We start from the raw sequence: 27,621 nt of genomic DNA on the forward strand, positions 1-27,621 counted from the left end.
TGGGCACTGCTGTGGGCGGCCCCAAAGACGTGGAGCGCCAACGAGCCGTGGGGGGGGGGGGGGGGTCCTCGCGGGGCCGGAAGCGAGGAATGGGGACCAAGATGGCAGACCACGATTCCGCTCAGAAGCTGTTAGGGTTGCTTCCGCCGCCTGACGGCGTGGGAGGAGGCAGCTGTTCGGGAATCTCCACTGAGCTCATTCGCTCCCTGACCGAGCTGCAGGAGCTGGAAGCTGTGTATCAACGGCTCTGCGGCGAGGAGGTGGGGGACTGAGGTTCTTTTTCCAAGAGGATGCAGGGGCAGTGGGCTTAGGAGCCGTCAGTCTTGGGAAATTCAGGCTGTGGGAAGGTCTCTTCTTGCCGAGGAAACAAAAAAGCACCTACTCGAGAAGCAAGCGTGTAGTTGAGTGTAGTTGGGGCGACCTGACTTCTCTGTTTACTCAGTCTCATGCCCCCAAGCATGTTTTACTCTCATCTAGGGGATCTGCCCCCACTCCCCCGTTGATTTCCCTGGCCCTTAATCTCTAGGTTTCTCCGCGAGAGTGAAGTTAGACTTGAGGGTATACGCCGACTCGCTTGCTTTTCAAAATAAGAGTAAAGGCTCTCTTGCAACGGCTTAGCAATTTTAAAAATTATGAAATCCTTTTACCCCATTATCTCATTTAAGCGAGAAATCATTGCAAATAACCTTGAAGCGTTTTAAGATTTCCTCCTGTGGGGAATGAATTTGGGGGTGTAATTTTAGTGTTTCAGTTAAATGCAGGGCTTTATAGAAGCTTGAGATTTTAAGACTCAGGCACAACTGTTCTAATCTTGGACAAGTCACTTCATCTCTTGTGCCCCTGCGTGGTGTCCAGTGAGGGGCGTGGGCTATATTCTGTCGAAGATTCATTCCTTGCAGGCTGCTTTACTTTTCCGTGCGACTTGATGATGTCAATACAATTTTGAATGCCATTTGGGCTCCTTGCCAGTCAGAAGAAAGATCTAAACTCTAATCTAAAAGTTTAGTAGCTGTTTCCTAAACCAAACTATTATTAAGGTTGAGCACAAAAGGCAATTTCATACTGGAGCAGAGGTGGTCATTGATATCTTGAGAATTTTCAAATATAATATTAACTTATACCAACTCTAGCAGCTTCTAATACGTTTTTCAGCAAGATGTGCTTTATAAAGTTCAGTACTAAGCTTGCATTCAATGAATGGGGGGAAAAAGTAAGTCAGTCTTACAAACAGAACAAACAATATTAGTTTTGTATTTGTATTTGATGACTGTCAAGGGCATGTTTTCCTCTGGAACCTACTGGACTATTTCAGTAGAAACATATAGCTGATACTTCTGTCTTTTGTTGAGCCATACGCGACATGCTATGTTAAGCACTTTATATGTGTTTTCTTGTTTGGCTCACACAACAGTCGTATGGGGTATATATTACTGTCCCTAGTTTACAGATGAAGAAACTCAAGCATAAGAAGGTTACATTAGTTAAGGTAGTGCAATAAATGCTTTGGCTGAGAGAGAATTATATTTATCGCTTCTGGCTACTGACTATACACTAGAAGAGACTTTTTATAACTGCCACTTTAGAAGTTTCATTTGTTTATTTGAGCCTTTATATTTTAAATGCCTTCCTGTGTTAGGCACTATGCTAATGAAATTGAATAAAAGTTTATGTACTCCCTTTGTTGTGTTCATCTCCTAGATGTAATAAGATACGCATAAGGTAATTATTATGTAATATGGTAAGTGCAGAAATGAAGTATTGTTTGTTAAAGTCCTAGAGGAGCTTAGTGAGAAGAAAGAAGACATTTGAAATGGGATTTACCCTTCAGCCAAGTGGTTGGATTAGATAACTCTTAAGGTTCCTTCTGATCATGCTAATGACACGTTGTTTCTCTGTGTTTCAGAAAGTGGTGGAGAGAGAGCTGGATGCTCTTTTAGAGCAGCAAAACACCATTGAAAGTAAAATGGTCACTCTCCACCGGATGGGGTGAGTCTTCATCTCAGCAAGACCTATTGTTAATTCCATTAGGGTCCACTGGATAAGTTATTATTTTTCCTAACATTCTGTTATACAATGCAAGTTGAGTTTGAATTGAAAAGGAGCATTACCTCCAGGTAAAGTGTTTACCTAAGGGTATAGTTAAGCTGTTCTCAAAGTGTCCTTGGACCAGCAAGTATCAACATTTGGAAACTTGTTAGAAAAGCAAATTTTGGGACCTCACCCCAAACCTATTATACCAGAAACTCTGGGGGTGGGGCCCTAGACTCTCCAGCTTAATGTGCATACCAGGTGGTTCTGACATATGGCTCAAGTTTGAGAACCCCTGTTTTTACATATTTTGTATATTTTCTAGTCATAAAAATTGCTCTTTGATTTCATCATCCTCTTAGATTGTTGATTAGTGCATTTTATGCTCACTTAACACTTGGGGGAATCTAAATAGTTTCTTTGGCAGTACTTATTTAGGGGTGTCTTTAGTAGTTATTAAAATTAATTTATTATTAAGTATAGGCCTGAGTTTTCACTAAAACACTCGAGAAAAAGCTGTGAATAGAATGAACAGAGCTAAGAGTTGTAGGGAGGTACAAAAAAAGTAGAAGACGTAGTCTCCATCTGCAAAAAAAATTTTTCCATTTCTTCTACTGTCTACTCCTATGGATATGTGTGCTGACAATGTGTGTCTCCAGTCCCAACCTACAGTTGATTGAAGGAGATGCAAAGCAGCTAGCTGGAATGATCACCTTTACCTGCAACCTAGCTGAGAATGTGTCCAGCAAAGTCCGTCAGCTTGACCTGGCCAAGGTAATCCCGTTGAGCTTTTGATATTTGAGTTAGTAGAGGGCAGTAGAGAAGCTACCACGTTAGAAATTAGAGTAGCACCATCCAATAGAAACCTAATGCAGGATACCAAAACCAGACGAAGGTCTCACAAAAAAACTCCAGACCAATAGCTGTTATGAATATAAGCATACAAATCCTCAAAAACACTAGCAAATCAAATCCAGCAACGTATATTAAAAAAAAAGACTATACTGTGACCAAGTGGGATTTATCCCAGGCATGCAAGGTTGGTTTAGCCTCTGAAAATCAATGAATGTAACATATCATATCAATAGAATAAAGGACAAAAACCATAAGATCGGGCTTCCCTGGTGGCACAGAGGTTAAGAATCCGCCTGCCAATGCAGGGGACACGGGTTCGAGCCCTAGTCCAGGAAGATCCCTTAGTTGCCGTGGAGCAACTAAGCCCACGTGCCACAACTACTGAGCCCGCGTGCCTAGAGCCCATGCCCCGTAACAAGAGAAGCCACTGCAATGAGAAGCCTGTGCACCACAAGGAAGAGTAACGCCTGCTCGCCTCAAGTAGAGAAAAGCCCGCGCGCAGCAACAGACACCCAGTGCAGCCAAAAAAAAAAATAGGTAAAATTAAAAAAAAAAAAAACCATATGATCATCTCATAGACTCAAAAAAAGTATTTGACAAAATCCAGCACCCCTTTTGATAAAAATACTCAACAGACTTGGAACAGAAGAGACTTCCTCAACCTGATAAGCGTCTGTGAAAATCCCAATGCTAATATAGACTAGGTGCTTCCCCCCAAGTTCAGGAACAAAACAAGGATGTTAGCTCTTGCTGCTACTCTTTAACATTGTACTGGAGGTGCAGTACAGGTTAACATTGTACAGCGCAGTTAGGTAAGAAAATGAAATAAAAGTCATTCAGATTGGAAAAGAAATCTAATATGAACCCCACATGTGATGAAAAATTTCCCAGTGACCGTTTTTAAAAAGCAAAACAGAAATGGGTGAATGTAATTTTAACAATTTAAAAATAACATTTGTTTAACCCATTATATCGGAAATTACTATGAAACGGTATCAGTGAGATATTTTACCTTATTTTGTGCCAAGTCTTTGAAATCCATTATGTATTTTACTCGTATACATCTTCACTTGGACTGGTCACATCTCTTGTCTTTTTTTTTATTTTTTTAAGATACAGTTTATTGCCACATTTATACCTCTTTTTTTTTTAAGTTTTTATTTTTATTTTATTTTTTTTGGCTGTGCCACACAGCTTGTGGGATCTTAGTTCCCAACCGGGAATTAAACCTGGACCACAGCAGTGAAAGCGCCAAATCCTAACCAGTAGACCACCAGGCTATTCCCCACGGACTAGTCACATTTCAAGCACTCATTAGCCACAGGTGGTTCGTAGCTGCTGTATTGAACACAAGCACAGGATCTGGGTTCTTGAACAAGTCAGTCCCAGCCTCAGATTGCCCCTGTGAAATAGCATAACAATTCCCTATCTATTTGTTCAGATTCTGCCAAAATAATTTACCATGAAACGTTATAGCCACACAGCTACCAACTCACATATTAAAGTTTTCTTAAATGTCTTGCTTCTTTAAAACAAAAATACTGGACTTCTCTGGTGGTGCAGTGGTTAAGAATCCATCTGCCAGGGCTTCCCTGGTGGCGCAGTGGTTAAGAATCCGCCTGCCAATGCAGGGGACGTGAGTTCGAGCCCTGGTCCTGGAAAATCCCACATGTCACAGAGCAAGTTAAGCCTGTGCGCCACAACTACTGAACCTGCGCTCTAGAGCCCACGAGCCACAACAACTGAAGTCCACGTGCCACAACTACTGAAGCCTGCGCGCCTAGAGCCTGTGCTCCGCAACAAGAGAAGCCACTGCAATGAGAAGCCTGCGCACTGCAACAAAGAGTAGCCCCTGCTCGCCACAACCAGAGAAAGCCCACACACAGCAACGAAGACCCAACGCAGCCAAAAATAAATAAAATAAAATAAATTTAAAAAAATGAATACACCTGCCAATACAGGGGACACGGGTTCGACCCCTGGTCTGGGAAGATCCCACATGCCTCAGAGCAACTAAGCCCGTGCGCCACAACTACTGAGCCTGCACTCTAGAGCCCGCGAGCCACAGCTACTGAGCCCATGTGCCGCAACTACTGAGCCCGTGCTCTAGACCCTGTGAACCCTAGAGCCCCCCACCCCCGCTCACTGCAACTAGAGAAAGCCTGCACGCAGCAACGAAGACCCAATGCAGCCAAAAAAAACACAAAAAACAAAAAACATTGTAAGGACGTTGTAAATCAACTATACTCCAATAAAAATTTTACAAAAAGAATGAAATACTGATAAAGATAATATATAAAAAGTAAATAAAAATACTTTTCATGTATTTTGCATATTTTATTACCTGGTTTACAATATCATGTCCCCAAAATGTCAAATACATTTTGATTGTGTTATAAATTAAACAGTATAAGCCAAATATAAATATGGATTATTCCCGTTCCTACTTCCATTAAAATAAGTGACCTGGTCAATCAAGTAAATAAAATTGTGTGATATCCATCAGTAGCATTGACCATCGTCAACAAGTTTTGTGAGTGGTAGTGGTGATGCTTTTTAGTTTACCAGTGAAAGCTGAAAAGGACGTCTGGTTAATCACATTCAGCCCCTGAAACTCTCTACCTTCTGGAGAGAGATTTTTGAAAGAATAGGACATTGTTTCTAACCACCAGGTCTTTTTGCAGAATCGCCTCTATCAGGCCATTCAGAGAGCTGATGACATCTTGGACCTGAAGTTCTGCATGGATGGAGTTCAAACTGCTTTGAGAAATGAAGATTATGAGCAGGCTGCAGCCCACATTCATCGCTACTTGTGCTTGGACAAGTCAGTCATCGAGCTCAGCCGACAGGGCAAAGAAGGTTGGCATCCCAAACTGTTGATTTGTAGTTTAGTTACAAGCGTCTGTAATCTAGTTTAAACATCTGTAATTTCTAGTTTAGGTACAAGCATCTGTAATCTGAACTAGGCAGTCTCAACCAGCAAAAGGACATCTGTTAGGAAATTTCTTTGTCTGGTACTAGACCCTGTGTAGGTCCTAGACCATCACGAGGCAGAGGTTGTTATTCCTACTTTACGGAAAAGAAAACTGAATCCAGACCTACTACCCGTGGGTTCTTTACACTTGACCATGTTGCCTGCTTATAAAATTTAAATTAGGGACTTCCCTGGTGGTCCAGTGGATAAGACTGCATGCTCCCAATACAGGGGGCCCGGGGTTGATCCCTGGTCAGGGAACTAGATCCCGCATGCCACAACTAAGACCCAGTGCAGCCAAATAAATAAATACATATATTTTTTAATTTAAAATTAAATTTTTAGCTTGGTATTCTGGGCCTTCTATGATCTCAACCCACTCTGTCTTTCTAGCCTTATTTCATGCCATTCAGTTATGCGTCCATCCATTGTGCACACATTTATTGAGCTCCTCTATATACCAGGATATGTACTATCTGCAATACTCTGCATCTTTCTGTTTCTAATCCTTTGCTCATTTCATTCCCCTTGCCTGGAATGTATGTTCCCCCTGCTCAGGTATCAAAATCCTGCCCGTCTTTGAGAGATGGAATATCATCTCTAGGAAGCCTTTTCTGATTACTTCAACCAGATATGTGACTGTGGCACCTTTCTTATGACACTTACCATACACTGAATTTTATTACAGTTATCTGCACACAAATCTTATTTTGTTTAGTTGATTGTAATTTCTCTGACAATAGGATCATGGCTGATTCATCTCTTTTTTTTTTTTTTGCGGTACACGGGCCTCTCACTGTTGTGGCCTCTCCCGTTGCGGACCACAGGCTCCAGACGCGCAGGCTCAGTGGCCATGGCTCACGGGCCCAGGCGCTCCGCGGCATATGGGATCCTCCCAGACCGGGACACGAACCCATGTCCCCTGCATCGGCAGGTGGACTCTCAACCACTGCGCCACCAGGGAAGCCCTTCTCTTTTTTTATTTTTTTATTTTTTTAATTTTTTTTATCTTTTGCGATACGCGGGCTTCTCACTGTTGTGGCCTCTCCCGTTGCGGAGCACAGGCTCCGGACGCGCAGGCTCAGCGGCCATGGCTCACGGGCCTAGCCACTCCGTGGCATGTGGGATCTTCCTGGACCGGGGCACGAACCCGTGTACCCTGCATCGGCAGGTGGACTCTCAACCACTGCGCCACCAGGGAAGCCCAGGAAGCCCTTCTCTTAATCATCCATATTGTTAGTACAGCATCTTACACACACTAAGTGCTCATTACATATTTTTGGAATGTGTAGACCAGGTGGCATATACCTGACATAGTACCATTCTTTACCTTAATTCTCATTTTCTCCCCATTGTGCAGGCAGCATGATTGATGCCAACCTGAAATTGCTGCAGGAAGCTGAGCAGCGTCTCAAAGCCATTGTCACAGAGAAGTTTGCCATTGCCACTAAGGAAGGGGATCTGCCCCAGGTGGAGCGCTTCTTCAAGATCTTCCCACTGCTGGGTTTACATGAGGAGGGACTAAGCAAGTTCTCAGAATACCTTTGCAAGCAGGTATGACTCCTGATTGCTTGGCAGGATAATGTACAGTTCTCTACCTGCAGATTGGGGCACTGGGTGGATACATTTTCTGTGGATACCTTTTTACCTCTGGATTTGACTCCCCTTTTCTGCTGTATCCTGGCAGGACTGGATGCATACATTCATTCAACACTTACCTATTTCCAGTCTACTGTGTATCAGGCATGGTCTGGACATCTGCTGCTGTACATTTATTTCCAACAGACCAAGTGAAAGTATAGAAAAATTAAAATGCAGACTCTCTGACAAGCTGAATCACCCTTTCCAGGCTGTCAACCAGGGACTGGCTTCTTTTAAGAGCATTCAGAGAAGTTGGTTAGTGGTTTTAAGACTTCATAACCAAGCTTGAGTCTCAAAATAAGACTTGGTGGTGAGGGGGGAACCCAGGCTTACGTCTCAAAAATTGAGATTAAAACTGAAAAAGAAACAGGCTTCAGTTAGTCTCAGCTCACCTCCGCCCAGCCCATCCTTAGATGGAGAGAAGCAAACATCAGTAGGCATATGCGCACAGGGTTGTTGTTATTTAACTATATGTCACAGTGCATCCTGTCCTCACCCCCTCGATTCTATATAATGGAACATTATTTTGCCATTAAGAAAAATGAGACAGTTCCATATGTGCTGACACATTTTACTCTCTAACATGTGGTTGGTTAAGTTAAATAACTGTATGTTATCATTCATGTTTAAAATGAAAGGAGTGGCAGTAAAGATGTATGCTTATATAAACATAGGATATTTTTGGAATGGTTAAGTGGTCGCCTCTCAAGAGGAGACTTAGGAGACCAAGAGACATAGGTAAGATGAAGAACTACTTTTCACCAGACACTCCTTTGTTTCTTTTGAATGTTTAAGTATGTTTTACCCATTCTAAAAATTAATTAACTAAAAATAAAATATAACTGCTTTATGGGACTTTTTCTTTTTAAATTTATTTTTGGCTACGTTGGGTCTTCATTGCTGCACACGGGCTTTCCCTAGTTGTGGCGAGTGGGAGCTACTCTTCATTGCGGTGCGCAGGCTTCTCATTGTGGTGGCTTCTTTTGCTGCAGAGCATGGGCTCTAGGTGCGCAGGCTTCAGTAGTTGTGGCACGTGGGCTCAGTAGTTGTGGCTCATGGGCCCTAGAGCGCAAGCTCAGTAGTTGTGGCACAAGGGCCTAGTTGCTCCGCAGCACGTGGGATCTTCCTGAAACAGGGATCGAACCTGTGTCCCCTGCACTGGCAGGCGGATTCTTAACCACTGCACCACCAGGGAAGTCCCTTTGGTACTCTTATATCAGTATTTTTTTTTTTTAATCAGTACTTTGCCATCTGAAACCTGGAAATGGTTTCTACTGTTAATCCCTTAAAAATCCCTTCCAAGTACCCAGATTCCTTCCCCTGCTCAACGAAGCACCATTAATAATAACTTTGAGTTATACTTTGAAACAATTATTGAAACTTGGGACTCTCTCCCCAGTTTAATGACTGTAGATGTTATCAAAGAAAAGGAAAGCTTTATTTATACCTCTGAATGGAAGAAGAGTTAACTGTGTTAAGTTCTTTGTCTTCCCTGAGGCCTGGACAACCCAGAGCCCCCAAGGGATGTTCCTGTGTGCTGCCTAGGCTTTCAAGCATCAAGGGAAAAAGAAAGACAATGGGAGGTCTTTTTGGAAAACTGAAGCTAGCCTTTGGTCTAAGAAATATATGTGGAGACTTCCTGGGTGGCGCAGTGGTTAAGTATCCGCCTGCCAATGCAGGGAACACGGGTTCCATCCCTGGTCTGGGAAGATCCCACATGCCGCGGGGCAGTTAAGCCCGTGCGCCACAACTACTGAGCCTGCACTCTAGGGCCCACGAGCCACAACTACTGAAGCCTGCATGCTCTAAAACCTGCGTGCCGCAACTACTGAAGCCCATGCACCTAGAGCCCATGCTCCTCAACAAGAGAAGCCACCACAATGAGAAGCCCGCACAATGCAACGAAGAGTAGCCCCCACTCGCCACGACTAGAAAAAGCCTGCACATAGCAGCAAAGACCCAACACAGACAAAAATAAAATTTAAAAAAAAAAGTTGAAAAAATAACTTTAGCATTCTCTTATGCGTATATGTGCATATATATGTTCAAAACAGAAATATGAGCAGTTAACCTTTAAAAAAAAAATGTGTGGATTTTCTACTTTTTCAGGTGGCCAGTAAAGCTGAGGAGAATCTACTGTTGGTTCTAGGGACAGACATGAGTGATCGAAGAGCTGCAGTCATCTTTGCAGATACACTCACTCTTCTGTTTGAAGGCAAGCCCTTTTTCCACTCTCGGGAGACTGGAGACACTTATAACACCTGCATCACTAGCTTTTCTTTTCTCCTCGCTAGCCTGATGCCTTTAATTTAATCCTATGGTTTGCTATGTGTTGACTTATTGGAGAATTAACTTCCCAATTCAGTACCTGATTAGCAAAGATTAGTTAGCGTCTCTCAGATGTTTTGATTCTCCCTAGTCCTCGAGACCCAAACTCTAAGAGTGAATTTAACCCCAAAATAAATGACTGGGAAAAGTGATGCTTATTTCCAAAGATGCTCCTGTAGAAACTATTAGTATATTTTATCAAATGCCTGCTGGTTTACTAAGCACTGTGCATATTTAATAGACAGATTTGCTTAGCAACTCCTGGCACTGACGAGTACAATTTGTGTTCATTTTGGGAAGTAAAACAGCCAAAAAGGGTTGAATTAGACCCCAGGTCAGTCCTGGATGGAAGAAAGGAGTTTATCTTGTGGGAAGAATATTTGGAATACAACCCTGTCACTTTTTCCCTTCTAGGGATTGCCCGAATTGTAGAGACCCATCAACCAATAGTGGAAACCTATTATGGCCCAGGGAGACTTTATACCCTGATAAAATATCTGCAGGTGGAATGTGACAGACAGGTGGAGAAGGTGGTAGACAAGTTCATCAAGCAGAGGGACTACCACCAGCAGGTGAGCAGGGGAGGCTTATAGGTGGTTTAGTAGCAGCATTAGCGAGCAACACTGAATAGAATAAATTAGGGAGGGGAGTGAAGAAAGGTGCAGCTAGGAGAAAAATGGCAAATGCAGACTGGCCTGCTTCTTGCCTCTCACCAGCTACTTTGGACTTGAGGTGTTGTCAAGTTAATGATGGCCTCAGTGCATGACTGAGAAGGAAATAGAAAGGGCTTCCTAAAAGGAACACAACAGAAACGTTAGACCACTTCTCTATCACAAAATGTACAAGAGTGCCTTCTAGTGATTTAATGGAATTTTACTTCTTAAGGTCCTATTCAGTGTTAAGTAATTTGTCTCAGATTTCTCCTTCATTCCTTAAGTGCTAAAGGTGTAACATTTGCTTTTTTAGAACTTTGTTTCTCCATTCCTTTGAGCAGATAAAGTAGGAGTAGGACTTAGAAATAGGAGTAGCCCCATACAATTTTGTTTCTAGAACTCTGGGAGACTCTAGACAGTAGTCCATTGGAACAGCACTAGCATCACTTTTAAGTGCGATAACAGAGGTGAATGTTAGCGTTATAAATCACAAGGAAGTCTTTGGCTCCTCATCCTGAGAGCCTACTTTTGGCTTGTCTGTTAAACAAACTAAACCTAAACATACTTATGCCAGAAGTTTGGAGTGACCAGCGAGGGGCAGAAAGAAGGAGGGAGGGGAAGAGCATTCTCATTTCTGTGTTATATTGCAGTTCCGGCATGTCCAGAGCAACTTGATGAGAAACTCTACATCAGAAAAAATAGAACCAAGGTAATGCGCTTTTCTTCAGCCCATAGGAGTTTGAATTGGTAATCAAGTATCATTCAGAGACTGCTCTCTTACAATGTAGTTTATGTTTTAAAAATACTTTATCTATGACTTTTTAAAATTTTTTTGCGGTATACGGGCCTCTCACTGCTGTGGCCTCTCCCGTTGCGGAGCACAGGCTCCGGATGCACAGTCTCAGCGGCCATGGCTCACGGGCCCAGCCGCTCTGCGGCATGTGGATCTTCCTGGACCGAGGCGCGAATCCGTGTCCCCTGCATCGGCAGGCGGACTCTCAACCACTGCGCCACCAGGGAAGCCCTATGACTCTTTTTTTAAATGGAATATAGCATACAAACAAAAGCATATGTATAACATATTTGTGTTTTGTAAAGAATGCTAGATCATTACCAATACTTTTGAACTCCCCAAAGTGACTCTCCTCCCCCAAAAGTAACTACTATCCTAAAATTTTTAACTTCTACTTTTTTCTAATAAAAGTAACATATGCTTATTAAAAGAAATGCCAAACATAAAAGTGTATTCATTCAATCAGTAAATTTTTACTCTATACTTATTACGTGCCAGGCACTGGTCCTTGGTACTGGGGATATGTCAGAAAGCAAAGTGAACAAAACAGACATAATTCTTTCTTTGTGGCATTTATGGTCTATAAAGTAGACAATAATAGCTAACATGTATATAGTGTGTACTGTTTGCCAGACATTGTTCTAAACACTTAACCAATATTAAATCATTTAATCTAGGGTTTCTCAGCTTCCATACTATTGGCATTTTGGCTGGGTAATTTTTTTGTTGTGGAGAACTACCTGTGCATTGTAAAATGTTTAGCAGCATCCCTGGCCTCAACCCACTAGATGCTGGTAGCGTGATATCACCAGACATTGCTGAATGTACCCCAGGAGGTAAAGTCGCCCCCAGTTAAGATCACTGATTTAATCCATAAACACTTTTTACAGATGAGGAAACTGAAGCCTGGAGAGGTTAAGTGACTTGCCCAAGGTTGTTCAACTAGAAAGTGGCAGAGCCAGGAATAGAATCCAAGCAGTCTGAGTCTAGAGTTGGTGCTGTTAACCATTACAACATACTGAGCATAGAGTACAGGAAAGCATGTAATAAAGGGATGTAACCTAAGCTGATGAAGTTCAAGAAAAAAAATCGTGAGGAAATGACCTTAGATATGAGACTTTAAGAGTAAATAGGGGGACCCCCTGGTGGCGCAGTGGTTAAGACTCCATGCTCCCAATGCAGAGGGCAGGGGTTCCATCCCTGGTTGGGTTCCATCCCTAAGATCCTGCATGCCGCGCAGCACGGAAAGAGTAAATAGGATAAGAGGTGAAATGTGTAACACGTAGAGCAGGGAAAGCACGTGTAAAGACCCTGTGTATTTGAAAAATCCAAAGAAGGCCAGTATAGCTGAAGTGCAGCGAGTTGGCAAGAGCCTGCTATGAGATGAACCTGGTGAGGTTGTTAGAGTCAGGCCATTCAGTGTCTTGTATCCTAAGAGCTATGGAAATCATGTGATTACGGTATGACCAGATTTATGTTTTGAAAAGATTTCTTGGACTTCAGTGTGGAAAATGAGTTAATTTTTTCTATAATGTGAGGGAGGGGATCAACTTCATTCTTGGTAATGTGGATCTTTGTTATCCCAGCACAATTGTTGAGAAGACTACTCTTTCTTCATTGAATTGTCTTAGCATTCTGGTTGGAAATCTGTTGACCATAAACGTCAAGATTTCTGGACTGTTAGTTAATCTGTATGTCTGTTCTTATGCCAGTAAAACCACACCGTCTTGTTTGCTGTAGCTTTGTAGTAAGTTTTAAAATTGCAAAGTGTGAGTCTTCCAAGTCCTTACTTTTCCAAGATTGTTTTGGCTATTCATCTGGATAGATGAATGGGTGTGAGACACAGTTTAAGGATGTACCCTAAAAAATCCCAGCACAGCCACATGAGGACTTAGGGAGGTGTGATTTCTTTCCCATGAAGCATCAATCATTTTTACTAATAGATCATTTTAAACCACTAACAAAAATATGTCTCCCAATCTCTTATTTAGCCCTGGCAGGATTTTAGGGGGTGAATAGTTCAGGTGAAACATGCAAATGGAATATGTGGTTGACAGCTGTCACTGATTATAATTGGACCAGCAGAGCCAGGAAGTCCATCGGGCAGAGCTGACCCTTCTGGGCCCAGGGGGAAGGGGAGTTCGGGACTATGTTTTCCCTGTAGCTCTTATATCTGAAGGAATCCAGTGTCCTGCTTATTCTTTCTGCTCCATGTGTCTCAGGGAACTGGATCCTATCCTGACTGAGGTCACCCTGATGAATGCCCGCAGTGAGCTGTACTTACGCTTCCTCAGGAAAAGAATCAGCTCAGATTTTGAGGTGGGGGACTCCATGGCCTCAGAAGAAGTAAAACAAGGTAAAGGCATTTCCCATGTTCTCTGGGATGGGTTGGGGTATAGTTGGCTCTGTTTTGTAATACTTAAGTCACAGATCTTTTAATAAGGAAATAATTGGGGCTTATTAGTTTGTGGGGGGGTCTGTGGACAAATTGACTCCCAGGAGGAAATCTAGACTTCCCAGATTTTAGAATTGGACTGGCTCTTTGAGGCCATCTAATCATTTTACAGATGAGGAAAGCTAAAGGCAAGAGTGGTTCAATGATTTTCCTCTGCTCTGTTCCCCACACTGTGCTTCCTCACCAGCTCAGATTTAGGGATTGGTGTTTAAGTAGGTGATATGTGCACAAGATAGATAGGTAGGTAGATAGAACAAAAAAATATACATAATTTCATGAGGGAACTTAAAGGAGTGATAGAAATATTCTAAAACTGGATTGTGGCTATTGTTACAAAACTCTATAGAACTACTAAAAAAAATCATTGAATTGTACATGTACAGTGGGTGAATTTTATGGTATATAAATTATATCTCAATGGAGTACTGAGGTATAATATTGAGAAAGAATATGTAGTATAAAGAGTATATAAAAAGAGTACATGGTATAAAGAAAGCCTTTCACTCCCTCCCTCAGTCTCCCAGTTCCTCCAGTCACAACTTTGGAAGGGATAAATATGTTGAATAAAAAGGTGTGCCATGGTCCTATTTCATGGACAAATTGACTCTCCACGTTTTTAAGAAGACCATTTAATTCCTACTGGTTGAGTATAGGCAGGATTCCCTGAACTGGAGACCTGAAACTGACCCAACATCTGTGGCATTCTGCATGGCTTGTATCAATAATACACGGCAAGGGAATTATTTATATGACCCAGGTGGGTTTTTTTTTTTTTTGCCACGCTGTGTGACTTGCGGGATCTTAGTTCCCCGACCAGGGATCGAACTCATGCCCCCTGAAGTGGAAGCACGGAGTCCTAACCACTGAATCACCAGGGAATTCCCTGAATTGGTGTTTAAAGGAGGATTCATGCTCATTTAGAGTTTGGTGCTTATTGCTGTTATAATAATAACCATGTGTGTTTAGAGTTGCACTGTTTAATACAGAAGCCACAAGCCATTTAATTAAAATTAAATAAAATGTAAAATTCAGTTCCTCTATCATATTAAGCACATTTCAAGTACTTAATAGTGGTACTATATTAGACAATAGATATAGAACATCTCCGTCATCACAGAAAATTCTGTTGGATAGCACTGGTTAGAGAATGAAATGGTCTGTACCCAATATATTTTAGTCTTTGGCTTTGGAAGCTTATGTCTTTTTTTTTTGGAAGCTTATGTCTTTTGAGTCTTACCAGTTAATTCTAAGGAAATAATGGAAAAGAAGTAAAAACTTCTTTGTACAATAACATTAACTAAAATCTCCAATGACTATGATTTTCAGTTATCTCTAATAATGGCAAAATGTTTGGAAATAACCCAGGTGTCTAAAAACAGACCATCTACATGATAAGATATCACAGCCATTAAAAATAAGTAAGCTAAAAAGAAGAACTAAGCCATGTAGAAACATTGAAATATTTGTGATATAATTTCTAAGCAGAATACAAAATTTTCTTGGTACTGTGATTATAACCATGTAAATCATGTACAGATTTGGAACAGAGACTAGAAAGGGACCTGAAAAAAAATGATCCATTTCCCTTGGGGAAGAAGAGTGAGTATTCCTTTCTTGGCTGTCTCCTAGAGCACCAGAAGTCCCTGGACAAACTCCTCAATAACTGCCTACTGAGCTGCACCATGCAGGAGCTAATTGGTCTATATATTACCATGGAGGAATACTTCATGAGGGAGACTGTCAACAAGGTAGGAGAGAGGACACATCCCTGGGAATTGGGGCTTCCTGTCCAAGAAGCCAGGCTGAAGGGAAAGGCCGAGGCATGTCATAGTTCTTGTTCCTACTTTGAGAATACCCTTGCATGCAGACTGAGTATACTGCTTTGAATAGTTAGAGGGCATCTTTGGAGTGATCAGGCTCTTTGTGGACCCAACTGGGACTTCTTTCCCAAGGATCACAAAAGAACACCTCAGCTCCTCAGGGAACCTACCTGTTCCCTGCCTCTCTGGAGGTATGTGAGTGAGGAGCCTTGGGAAAGAAGGGCCTTGCCTGGTGTCTTACAACCTACATAACAGATGTTCCCAAGGCAAACGCCCTAAATACTTAATTTCCTAACGTGGTGATTAGTAGGGAAGTGAGCTATTTTGGCAAGGAAGAACCACACCAAGCTGTGACCAGAATAAGCTATGTTGGGAAAAACACGGACAAGGTACAGAAAAGGGAGCAGAGCCAGGGCCTGTTCCAGAACCATCTAGAACCGTGACATACAGAACTGGGGCCCTCATTGGATGCTTTGCCTTTTGTGTAGGCTGTGGCTCTGGACACCTATGAGAAGGGCCAGTTGACATCCAGCATGGTGGATGATGTCTTCTACATTGTTAAGAAGTGCATTGGGCGGGCTCTGTCTAGCTCCAGCATCGACTGTCTCTGTGCCATGATCAACCTCGCCACCACAGAGCTGGAGTCTGACTTCAGGTACAGTTAACACCCTTTCTGCTTTCTAGGAGGCAAAAAGGTCCTAGTTGTGGTTGCTTCCTGAGGCCCATTTTGTTTTTTCCTCTTTTTCCTTATGATTGTAGTTCAGTTCTATACAGGGTATAAGCTCCCATCCGTAGCACAACATCCTTGACTCCAGGCAGTTGTACAGCAACCAGATATGTTATAGGCCAAAACTGTGTTCCCTGGACTGGATTGGAGGAGTTATTAGCCCTCAGACCTAGGAAAGAGACCAGGCAGCTCAGATGAGGGCAGTAGTTGTAATTTTAACAATGATAATTACCACTGCTACAGACCAGGCACTGTGCTAACTTCCTGCTCCTGTTCGGTCCTAATAGCGACCCTATGAGGTAGGAACCATTTAGCTCTCTTTTGTAAATGAGGAAACAGGCTCAGGGAGATCACACATCTCATAAATGGTAGAATATGGAGTAGAGTGTGACATTCAAAACCTATTCTCTCAACTCTTACACGGTACTGCCTTTCACTAAGCTGTACTGCCTTCTCGAGTATTTTGGAGCTCAGTGGCGTTAAGTGAAAGCCTCATAGGGAGTAAAGAGTTGGCCAGTCTCCTCTGTATTCTTTCATATCAGTGCCTTTGAGAGGGTGTTGGCCTCTCATACCCTGGCTGCTAAGCGTCTTGTGTGGTGATCTCAAGGATTGGTTATTCCCTGGAAAGAGCAACTTATGCTTCTGGGTCAGGGTAGTGAGCCCTTTGGTGATGCTGAACTGGAGGCCAGGTTGAGTGCTGTCAATCCTCATATGCCAATCTGCCCCCCAGGGACGTTCTGTGTAATAAGCTGCGGATGGGCTTCCCAGCCACCACTTTTCAGGACATCCAGCGTGGGGTGACAAGTGCCGTGAACATCATGCATAGCAGCCTCCAGCAGGGCAAATTTGACACTAAAGGCATCGAGAGTACTGACGAGGCCAAGCTGTCCTTCCTGGTAGGTAGCCCCACAGGTTGTGAGCTGCTCAATTTATCTCAAGGGGTTGAACTGTGACCTCTAAGCCACAGTATAACAAGCCTTCAACTGGAGGCTTTTCCTCCAGTATCTATATACAAAGAAAACTCCTCCTTTAAGGAAAGCTCCTCCTAGAAGGTTGTGAAACCATTTCTTACCCAGGGACCTATTTCAGAGCAGCCCGAGCCAGGACATGCACTGCACTGTTCCCTGCCTGGAAGGCTAGGCGCCTCAGCTCTCCCCAGCACTTGTTCCCAAGAGCACTACCCAGCTGCTGAGGGGCTCCACTGAGTATCAAGCTTGGATTACATCTGTGCCAGGCCCCCAGACTACTTCCCTGAGGACATCCCACAACATGGGTTGGGGCTGACCCGTTAGGCCTACCAAACTGCTTTTCTAGCGTACTTCTCAGGCTCTCAGCTTCCTCAGAAAGGTGACCTTCTTAAAGTCCTGCTACACAGAACGGCAGTCTTACCATTGTGTGACAGCTGGGGAAGGAGAATCGTGGAAGGACGAAGGGATTTATACAGGGTAACAACTAATTTGTGATGAGCCAGAAAGAATGCAGATGAGCCCTGGGCCTGTGATCAGGCGTTTCTGGCACATGGTGTCTTTTCATGTGTGGGTACAGCGCCGTCAGAGGTCATTCTTCTCCACCCCCACACTGGCCAGGCTCTGAGTCTGCTTGGCTCCTGGGGTTCAGAGACCTGACGGAAGCATCCAACAGCAGAGCTCTCAGTCAACAGTCCACACATGGGGTCTCTGAACACCTGGGGGTAGGATGCAAAAATGTATACACTTTTTTTTTCTAGAAGCAAGGTCCTTAGCTTTTATCATTCTTAAAGGGGCCTATAACACCAAAAGAGTTAAGATGTTGATTTCAGAGACAGAAGCCTAAACATGCTAATATCTACTTTGCCCCTATGCAGGGGAGCCCACAGTAACTAGTCCTCAGATCCAATGAAGTCTATTTAGGAAACCTTACTTTCTCCTTGTCATTGAAAATATCTTCCCTGAGCATGGGTTCTATCTTTTTAGGATGTCATGGTTGATGCCAAAAAAGAGGATGAACTCCAAGAAACTATTGCCTCTGAAATATAGTACCTTTGGAGAACTTTGCCAAAATTTCTGGCAACCAACTTCATATGATCATGAACTGACTTAAATTTTTCATTTTGTTTGCCTTCTATTTCATTTTTTATAGAACTTATTTTTATTCTTTCATTTCTCTGCTCAGAAATGACTCCTTGCTACCTACCATATCAAAACTAGACATCTTTGCCTGACAGTTTGTTGAAGGCCTCCAGAATCTGATCCATCCTGTCACTCTAGTCCTATTTTCCATCCCTTGGCTCCACGAGTCCCCAGTAGGCTGGCTGCTGTGTGTTCACACATTCGCTGCTCCCATTCAGACAGCTTCATCGTTTGAGGGCCCAGAAGATAAGGCCAACAAGAAAAGGTGATGCTAAATGCTTGGTGACAGTTTTCTGGTTTTCCTGATGCCAAGTACTTAAAATGTCATCACTCCCACTGTAGGACCTATTTCTTATGTCACCTTGATTCATTTGGCTGTCAAGATGAATTCCCCAACAGTGCTGATGTATCATTCACCATGAGCTAGCGATAAGCCCAGTGAATCCATGCTTACAAGTACTGTCAGTACAAGGAAACTTTGACATCAAAGTTTTTGGTATTTGAAATCAATACCATTTGAACTCAAATCCATTTTTCCCTCATGACGGATTTTACTTATGCCCTCAGGTGCCTTGGAAACATTTATGTTGTGGCCTTCATCCTTGAGCTGTCATGACAGTGCAGTTATTTCTCTGGAAGCTTGCGATGTTAGCAGCCTTGTGCTGTGGCATGCTAATGAAAGACCTCAAGTCTCATCCATCCACCATGCAAGTGGTCTTAGCAGCATTGTCAGCAGCGTGATCTTGCCGTATTAGCTGCAGCACACTGACAAGGGCAGTATTTTTGTGGAAGACAGGAGGGACATCCTAATCTCAATCCCTGGGGTTATGGGATTCTTCTTTCACCCTGAAATCCTGAAGCTTCTGACTCATCTCTTGAAATACTAGCCCCTCCTCGAAGTACCTCACCTCGGCCTTCCTGGTCATGGCACCAGAACACCAGTTCAAAGGCAATGTGATCTTCTCAAACTCTAATCTCTCCTACACAAGGCCTCTAAATTAGTATTCCCAAACAAGAGCTGTGCTCATGTGGCATTCACCCACTTTATATAATCGTCAGTGCCACTCCGTTGTCCACAGGACAGCATAGCTCCCAATTCCCAGTCTGACTTCACCCATCTCTGCAGCTCCACCTCTTGCCATTTCCCTGTACATGTCTGTGCACTGACTCTCCTGGTCCCCAAATACCTTTGGATTTTATGCCACTCTGCATTTGCTTATGTTATCCTTTCTCCAGAAGATAGTCATTCACTCATTCAGTCATTCAACAAATATTTATTGAGAAACTTCTATATATCAGGCACTGTTCTAGGTTTTTGAGCTGCACTGCCCAGTATGGTGTGGCTATTTAAATTTAATTTTAAACTAAAAATCCAGCTCCTGAGTTGCACCAGCCACATTTCAAGTGCTCAGTAGCAACACATGGCTATTGCTACTGTACTGGACAGTTCAGATTTAGAATACTGCCATCATCAAGAAAGTTCTCTTGGACGGTGCTATGCTAGAGATACAGCTGTAGAGAAGACAGACTAGATCCCTGCCTTCTGGAGCTCTCATCCTAGTAGGAAAGGGAAACAAGAAACAAACAAGACAATATCAGATAATCCTAAGTACCATTAAGATAATATCAAACAGGAGACTGGACTAGAGGAGGCCGATGGGGGTGAAGAAATGTACTCACCCTCCTCTCCTATCAGAATTATGTTCCAGCCTTTTAAGTTCCACTCAGTTACCTACTCTACCATGGAGTTTCCTAGAATGCCTCAGACCAAAACATTGTGTCTTTCCTCTAAATGACCATAGCAGTTTTTACCTTAATTGTCACTTTTGTCACATGCTGCTTTTTATGATTGGTGTTTCTGTACCAAACTCGTAAGGCCATTGAGTTATGAAGGAAGGAGCCCTTGGCCTAGAGTGGGGAGACCTAAATTCTAATCCTGGCTCTAATCCTGTCACTCTTTGAAATGCTGTCCTCCTACCCTGCTTTATTTTTCCTCATGGCATTTATCACTACCTGACACTTATTTATTGACTTCCCTTCTGGAATGTAAACTCTGCGAGGGGATGGATTTTGTCTGTTAACTGCTTTCTTCCCAGTACCTAGAACAGTGCCTGGCACATAGTGGGCACTTTAAATATTTGCTGAATCAAAAGTTGACTGACCTTGGTGAATTATTTCACCTTCTTAGGAGTCATGTTTCCACCTGTGAGCTGGCTTGATAATACAGTTGACTCTTGAACAGCACAGGTTTGAACTGCACAGGTCCACTTATACGTGGATTTTTTTCAATGGTAAAATACTACAGTACTAGACAATTCACAGTTGGTTGAATCTACAGATGCAGATACGGAGGGCCAACTCTAAGTTACGTGCTGATTTTCGACCACATTCCTAACCCCTGCGTTGTTCAAGGGTCAACTATACTTGTTTTGAAGAAGGTATTCAACAGAGCCAAAGAACTAATGATGAGAAAATGCCTCATAGGTGGTAGGCTCTCAGGAAGCATTTCTTTAATCAATGTCAGCTGTTGCATCACCGACCTGGACTTGGAGGTTTGGAGCCCAAGGACTTCTCCGAGACTTGCATGCCTAAACATGGAACAAAAAGACCTGAAACCTTGGGTCACTACCTCTGAGGTCAGATGGCTTCGCTGCCTTTGTGTCAAGCCCAGGAGAAAGGGCGAGCCTGTTTCACCATTCTGCCCACTGAGACCTGAGCCCACTGCCTGATGACACTGGTGTGGGTGGTCCTTAGCGCCCCCCACCCCCACCCTGAGCCTCAGGAGTGCAGCTGTCAGCCAGTCTGGCCTTGGAGTGGGTACAAATAATAGTGATCAGGAAGTCACATTCTTCTGTCCTTGTCTCCCAGGTGACCCTGAACAATGTGGAAGTCTGCAGTGAAAACATCTCCACTTTGAAGAAGACACTGGAGGTACAGGGGAAATTGCCTATCAGCTTTCAGTGGCTGTAGCCTCCCCAGACCTCCTTTTGAGAGTGAGCCCTGTGCACTCTTCCTAGTGGGAGCTATGGCATTCCCTGGCATTGAGCCAGCTCTTCTTCAGAGCATTTGAGGGGATTCATTAGTGAATGACATGGTAGCAGGACATCTCTGAACTATGGGGAGAGCTCTGACCCATGAGTTAGGAGATCAATTCAAATTAGCTCTTCCAGCACATACTTGGCATGTGACCTTGGACAAATCCCTTAACTCCCTGAGCTTCAGTTCTCTCATCTGTGAAACAAGATACAGATCTCCATGGTGCCCTGCTTTGGGTTTGTTGCTTGGCCCGATAAAAAAACAGGATTGAAAGCACTTTATAAAAGTGATAAAGCCGGGCTTCCCTGGTGGCGCAGTGGTTGAGAGTCTGCCTGCCGATGCAAGGAACACGGGTTCGTGCCCCGGTCCGGGAAGATCCCACATGCCGTGGAGCGGCTGGGCCCGTGAGCCATGGCCACTGAGCCTGCGCGTCCGGAGCCTGTGCTCTGCAACAGGAGAGGCCACAGCAGTGAGAGGCCCGCATACTGCAAAAAAAAAAAAGTGATAAAGCCCTCTATAAATTTTGAGATGAAGATGATATGGGGGGAATTCCCTGGCTGTCCAATGGTTAGGGCTGTGCTTTCACTGCCAACGGCGCAGGTTCAATCCCTGGTCAAGGAACTAAGATCCCGCAAGCTGCGTGGCGTGACCGGAAAAAAAAAAAATGATGATATAGGGTTCACTTAACCCTATACAGAACCAGTTGCTGTTGTTTTTTGTTTTTTTTTTTTCAGTACGCGGGCCTCTCACTGTTGTGGCCTCTCCTGTTGCGGAGCACAGGCTCCGGACGCACAGGCTCAGCGGCCGTGGCTCACGGGCCCAGCCGCTCTGCGGCATGTGGGGTCCTCCCAGACCGGGGCACAAACCCGTGTCCCCTGCATTGGCAGGCGGACTCGCAACCACTGCACCACCAGGGAAGCCCTGTTGTCATTTTTTTAAGGAAGGCCATATAACAGTGGAAATTGCTTGGGCTTGGAAGTCACATACCCCTGAGTTCAAGTCCCCACTTGACCACTGACCAGTTGTGTGGCCTGAAGCAAGTTCTCTAACCTCCCTGAGCCTCAGTTTCCTCTTTTGTATACAGGGGTAATGCTCTCTGCCCCACAGGTTTGTTGTGAGAATTGAACAAGAATATAAAGCACCTGGTACATGAGTGGCATGCAGTGGTAGTTAATGATTGTATTAGTAGTTATACATAACATCATGGAGCAATCACTTTGTTAAGTATTAGAAAATGAAGAGCCCAGCTCTCCATCACTCCCCAATTCTGCCTCTGGGAGAAGAGGGAAGCCAGAGTCCTGCCTCCCCAGCGGACACTCATACCAGGGAAGATGCTTGGCTACAGAAGCATGGGGCTCAGTGCCGAGGCTGGTGCTGAGTGTTGGCTTTAGGGCTGGGCGGACTGAGGAGGCCGGGAGCCAGCACGTGAGAAGAGGGCCTAGTTGCTGACGGGGTCCCTGAGGGAGGCTCGGAGAGAGCAGTCAGGTGGGAGTTTACAGTGTAAACTGGACCAGATTAGGAATTCACCCCCAAAAAGGCCTTAAAATGGAATAAAATAAGAGCAGTATTCACTAACTACCAGCAGTGTAGTGTCTCTCACGTTACAAGTGTTCAACAAGGTAGTTGTTGTTTTCAAGTCATGGCACGTTAGACTGTATTCCAGATTTTTTCCTTAACGTTAATTAGTCTGTTGGATTTTGAATTAAATTTTTGGGAAATGTTAGGAATTCAGAACTGAGCCAGCAGAATTAGCCAAGTGAATGAAAAGAAGGGTAACAAAGAGCTGGAAAAACAATTCCCATAAATCGCCCCTCCCCCTTAGATTTGCATTTCACATGTATTCTTTCTCAACCCCATCAGCAGTCCTTTGAGATAGGCAGGTCAGGTGGTGTGACATCCGTTTAACAGATGAGGTTAAAAGGCTAGTTAAAGATAGTAAGTATTGGAGCTGCAACAGGGACCAAGGACCTCTCCCGGCTAGATCAGTCCCTTTGCAGCTCTTCCTCACAGCTGCTCCTACTGTAGCCAAAATGGCACCAACTGTTAGGAGGCTATAGGAAATGCAGGCAGCTTCTGCCAACCCAAAGCAGCTCCCCCTGTGGCATTCTCTGCAGCTAGACCTTAGTGTGGGATTAGGAACAGGTGCCCTGGAGCCATAATTCCCAGCTTGAATCCCAGCTTCACGACTTACTGCTGTGTGGCTTTAGGCAAGTTATTAATTTCCCGGTGCCTTAGTTTCCTCATCTATACAGTAGGGATAATAATAGTGCCTACTCCATAAGAAAGGTACTTTAATTAATAAAAGTAAAATGCTTAAAACTGGGGCCCTGGCACAGAGTAAACACTTAAATCTTACCTATGGTCATGACAATATCCCCTGGGCAGCCAGACCAAATTATTTACTAAGCAGATCCTATTACAATAGCTAGTGTCTCCTTAGTGCCTACTACGTTCCAAGCACTGGGCTAAGCACTTTGTGCATCATCTCATCCAACTCTCAAAACCACCATGGGAGCAGGAATGTGTTCCCACTTTATGGCCAAGGAAATTAAAGCTCAGAAGCTTTAAATCACTTGACCAAGGTCGCTCAACTAATACATGGCTGAGCCAGGATTTGAAGCCAGGAATGCCTGACTCTAAAGGTGTGAAAAACTTCTGATATTTGTGTTTCTTACTCACACCCCCTGACACCAATACCCTCATATTACAAAGAGGGAAGTGGGAGCCAAATGACTAGCCACGGGATCAAATCCAGGTTTCTTGAGACCCAGCCAGGGTTCTTGCCTCGGATTGACCAGAGCTGCTCCCAGAGAAGGCTAGAATGTTGGCCTCTTCGCCCTCCTCACACGCCCATGGCCCAGGCATGCTACGAAGCCTGATGGCTGGGTGTTTTCCCCTAGAGTGACTGCACCAAGCTGTTCAACCAAGGCATTGGAGGGGAGCAGGCCCAGGCCAAGTTTGACAGCTGCCTTTCTGACTTGGTTGCCGTGTCCAACAAATTCCGAGACCTCTTGCAGGTAAGCCCCAGGTTCAACTGCTGCCTGAATCCTGGGCCTGTGTCTTGCTCTGAGAATATTGTCACTGGCTTATCATGGGCTTCATGCATATAAGAAAACGGGAGGCGGGGAAGAGGAGGCACGAGGGAGCAGAGTACAAGCCACTGAACTTGTGCGAGTCCCTTGAAGACTAAAGGTTTTTCAGCAGTGCAGCTGTCACGTTGACAAGATGGCATTCTGGTCCTCTAGAATCTCCACAGTGCCAGGAGCCCTCAGAAGGGTCCTCAGAGGAAATTGAACCATGTGGGTACTGAGATCTGCTTGGCCTTAGCCGAAGGTGCTGCCTAGTACCAGGCACTCAGAAATCTCTTCTTTCTAGAGTTTAACAGACCAACCCCATGGTCTCATCTCTGGCCTGGACCTGAATCAGAATATATCTGGAAAGGAACAAGTTGTTCCTGGAGTCTTTGATTAGCATTATTTCTGTTAGACTTCAGACAGGGCCTGCAGAAAAGCCTCATGACTGGAAGGATGCCCTGACAGTCAAAGGATGGGTAGAGCAGGAGAAAGGGAAGGGATGGAGGCATGTGCCTTCTGTGTCTGATGCGTCTTTGCCTTGTCCTACAGGAAGGGCTGATGGAGCTAAGCAGCACAGCCATCAAGCCGCAGGTGCAGCCTTGGATCAACACCTTTCTCTCTGTTTCCCACAACATCGAGGAGGTCAGCCTGACCACGGACGGCCACAAAGCCCAGGATTACCCCTCATTCCCTGGCCCACAGCTGGAGTGCAGTGGAGCTGTCTGAACAGACTAGACCTTACATATTTCTCAGGCCCACTTCCCCTGTGCTCGAAGGCTAGGTTCGTCCCAGAAACAGGTGGTTCCTCCCAGAAACAGGTTGTTCCTGCAGTCAGAGGGCTCCGAAAGACACCTAAAGGGAGTTTGCCTTGACCTGACGCATTCTCATTTATTGAGGCTCTTTTTGCCCCACATCTTATAGACTTGGGACCTCCCTCCCTCCCTCTTTCTCTCCCTCTCTCTCTCCCTCCCTCTCTCCCTCCCTCTCTCCCTCCCTCTCCGCATTGAGTCTTCATTGCTGTGCGTGCGCTTTCTCTAGTTGCAGTGAGCAGGGGCTACTCTTTGTTGTGGTGCGTGGGCTCTAGGCGCACAGGCTTCAGTAGCTGTGGCACGCGGGTTCAGTAGTTGTGGCTCGCGGGCTCCAGAGCGCAGGCTCAGTAGTTTTGGCACACGGGCTTAGTTGCTCTGCAGCATGTGGGATCTTCCCAGACCAGGGCTCAAACCCGTGTCTCCTGCATTGGCAGGTGGATTCTTAACCACCACACCCCCAGGGAAGCCCCTCTAGCCTAATCTTTTCATTCCTGTATAACATGAGATACAAGAGGGGATAAACTGCCAGGAACTTTGCCATATTGCGTGGGCCACTGCTGCAGCCCGGGGCTGTTTGCTGGTCAGAAGCGTGATGCAGAAACAGCAGCAGTTTCTGCCAGCCTGATTTTAAGCTGATTTTAGGCTGGATGAGTTATAAGCTACAAGGGTGGGGGTGAATGGTCCTTCTTGGAGACGCCCCTGGTGACCCACCTTGCTTCCTGATAATAGGAAGAATTCAATGACTATGAGGCCAATGACCCTTGGGTACAACAGTTCATCCTTAATCTGGAGCAGCAAATGGCAGAGTTCAAGGTGAGCAGGGGCTCTTGGGACCAGCCTATAGAATTACCCACCTCTGCCCCAGTCAGCAGCCTGAGGCTTCTCATCACACTCCTGCTGGGAACCCAGGAAGCTCTTCCGAGCCCCAGGCCATAGAAATACTCCCACAGGAGAAAGACTCCTGGGAGGCAGAGGGGTGAGTTGGGACTCCCGCTGATGCCTAACCTGTTTGCAGGCCAGCCTGTCTCCAGTCATCTACGACAGCCTGACCAGCCTCATGACCAGCCTTGTCGCAGTCGAGTTGGAGAAAGTGGTGCTAAAGTCCACCTTCAACCGGGTAATGTCAAGGAGGCACAGGCCCCCCCGCTCTGTTGCTTTCCCTCTAAGGAAGACAAGTCTGTCCCCTCTGTCTGCCCAGGCCCTGCATATCTAGGCTCAGTCCTGCCCTGAGGCAGTGGGGCCAGCTGAGGCACCATCTGAGGCCCAGCTGGCCTTGCAGCCCAGCACTGAGTGAAATTGGGGGCCAGTTCTGCTTGGCCAGAGGGCCAGACCTTAAACAGTGACTGGGCCCGTGTTCCCTTGCAGCTGGGCGGTCTGCAGTTTGACAAGGAACTGAGGTCACTCATTGCCTACCTCACCACGGTGACCACCTGGACCATCCGAGACAAGTTTGCCCGGCTCTCCCAGATGGCCACAATCCTCAATCTGGAGCGGGTATGTAGGGCTCCCTTGGCCTAGCCAGGGAAAGGTGACTGGGAAGAGAGGCAGAGATAAAATTTGAATCCCTGCCACTCCCTCAAAACCAAGTCTCCACCAGCAACCCAGCCCTGCAGGCCACCTTCTTCCTGGGCACCCCTGCTCTGCCTCTGGTGGAGCCCAAGGCCTTCTCTCAAGATAGCCCCTCCTTGCTGACTCGTCTCTGTTCTTCCCCATAGGTGACCGAGATCCTAGATTACTGGGGCGCGAACTCTGGCCCATTGACGTGGCGCCTCACTCCTGCTGAAGTACGCCAGGTGCTGGCTCTGCGCATAGACTTCCGCAGCGAGGACATCAAGAGGCTGCGCCTGTAGCTGCCAGGGTGACCCCACCTGGCCCATCACGCTTTGGGGCCCATTCCCTAAGTGGCCACAGCCCAGACTGTTCCACTGCTGGCAGCAGGGAAACAAGGCCCCGACGCAGTCCACTCTCTGTTCTCAGACCTGTCAGGGTGCTTTGGGAGACAGTCTCTCCCCACCAAGTGAGGTAGGTCCCCCTTGGCTCCTAATTAGGTGGGGAAGACAGGGCAGGCCAGTCTCCTGCACGGGTAGTCATTCTCTCGTCCTTGGACACTGCAGCAAACGGGCTGCCAGTCTTAAAGGACTTAGGTTTATCTAGGGACCTAAGGAATTAGGTTTATTCCGAGGAGAGGCTGTGATGCTTATGATCACCCTAAATAAAGATACTCCTTGAAGAGATGCCAGTGTGCTGTTGCCAGGAAGGGCTGGATGCTACAGAGCAAGACAGGTCCATCAGTTGCACTGAAATGTGAAGGCAAAAGCCT

At 45.1% G+C, this 27,621-nt stretch overlaps 1 protein-coding gene across 2 annotated transcripts; it reads left to right on the forward strand.

The window, feature by feature from the left end:
* The first annotated feature begins 77 nt into the window (after positions 1-77).
* On the forward strand, positions 78-27,535 carry COG4 (component of oligomeric golgi complex 4). Of its 2 annotated transcripts, XM_067721031.1 has the most exons (19): positions 78-260; positions 1,904-1,986; positions 2,688-2,802; positions 5,568-5,742; positions 7,218-7,411; positions 9,608-9,713; positions 10,241-10,398; positions 11,130-11,188; positions 13,495-13,628; positions 15,357-15,475; positions 16,036-16,202; positions 17,005-17,170; positions 21,251-21,313; positions 24,319-24,435; positions 25,042-25,134; positions 26,031-26,114; positions 26,317-26,418; positions 26,667-26,795; positions 27,017-27,535. In XM_067721031.1, the coding sequence occupies exons 1-19, from the start codon at positions 90-92 to the stop codon at positions 27,149-27,151; spliced, it is 2,370 nt and encodes a 789-aa protein (XP_067577132.1). In that variant the 5' UTR covers positions 78-89; the 3' UTR covers positions 27,152-27,535. The 2 variants fall into 2 exon arrangements, with proteins under 2 accessions (XP_067577132.1, XP_067577133.1); XM_067721032.1 differs by lacking the exon at positions 21,251-21,313.
* The last annotated feature ends 86 nt before the right edge of the window (positions 27,536-27,621 follow it).

Source organism: Pseudorca crassidens, chromosome 20 (assembly GCF_039906515.1).
Source record: "Pseudorca crassidens isolate mPseCra1 chromosome 20, mPseCra1.hap1, whole genome shotgun sequence".
Lineage (NCBI taxonomy): Eukaryota > Metazoa > Chordata > Mammalia > Artiodactyla > Delphinidae > Pseudorca > Pseudorca crassidens.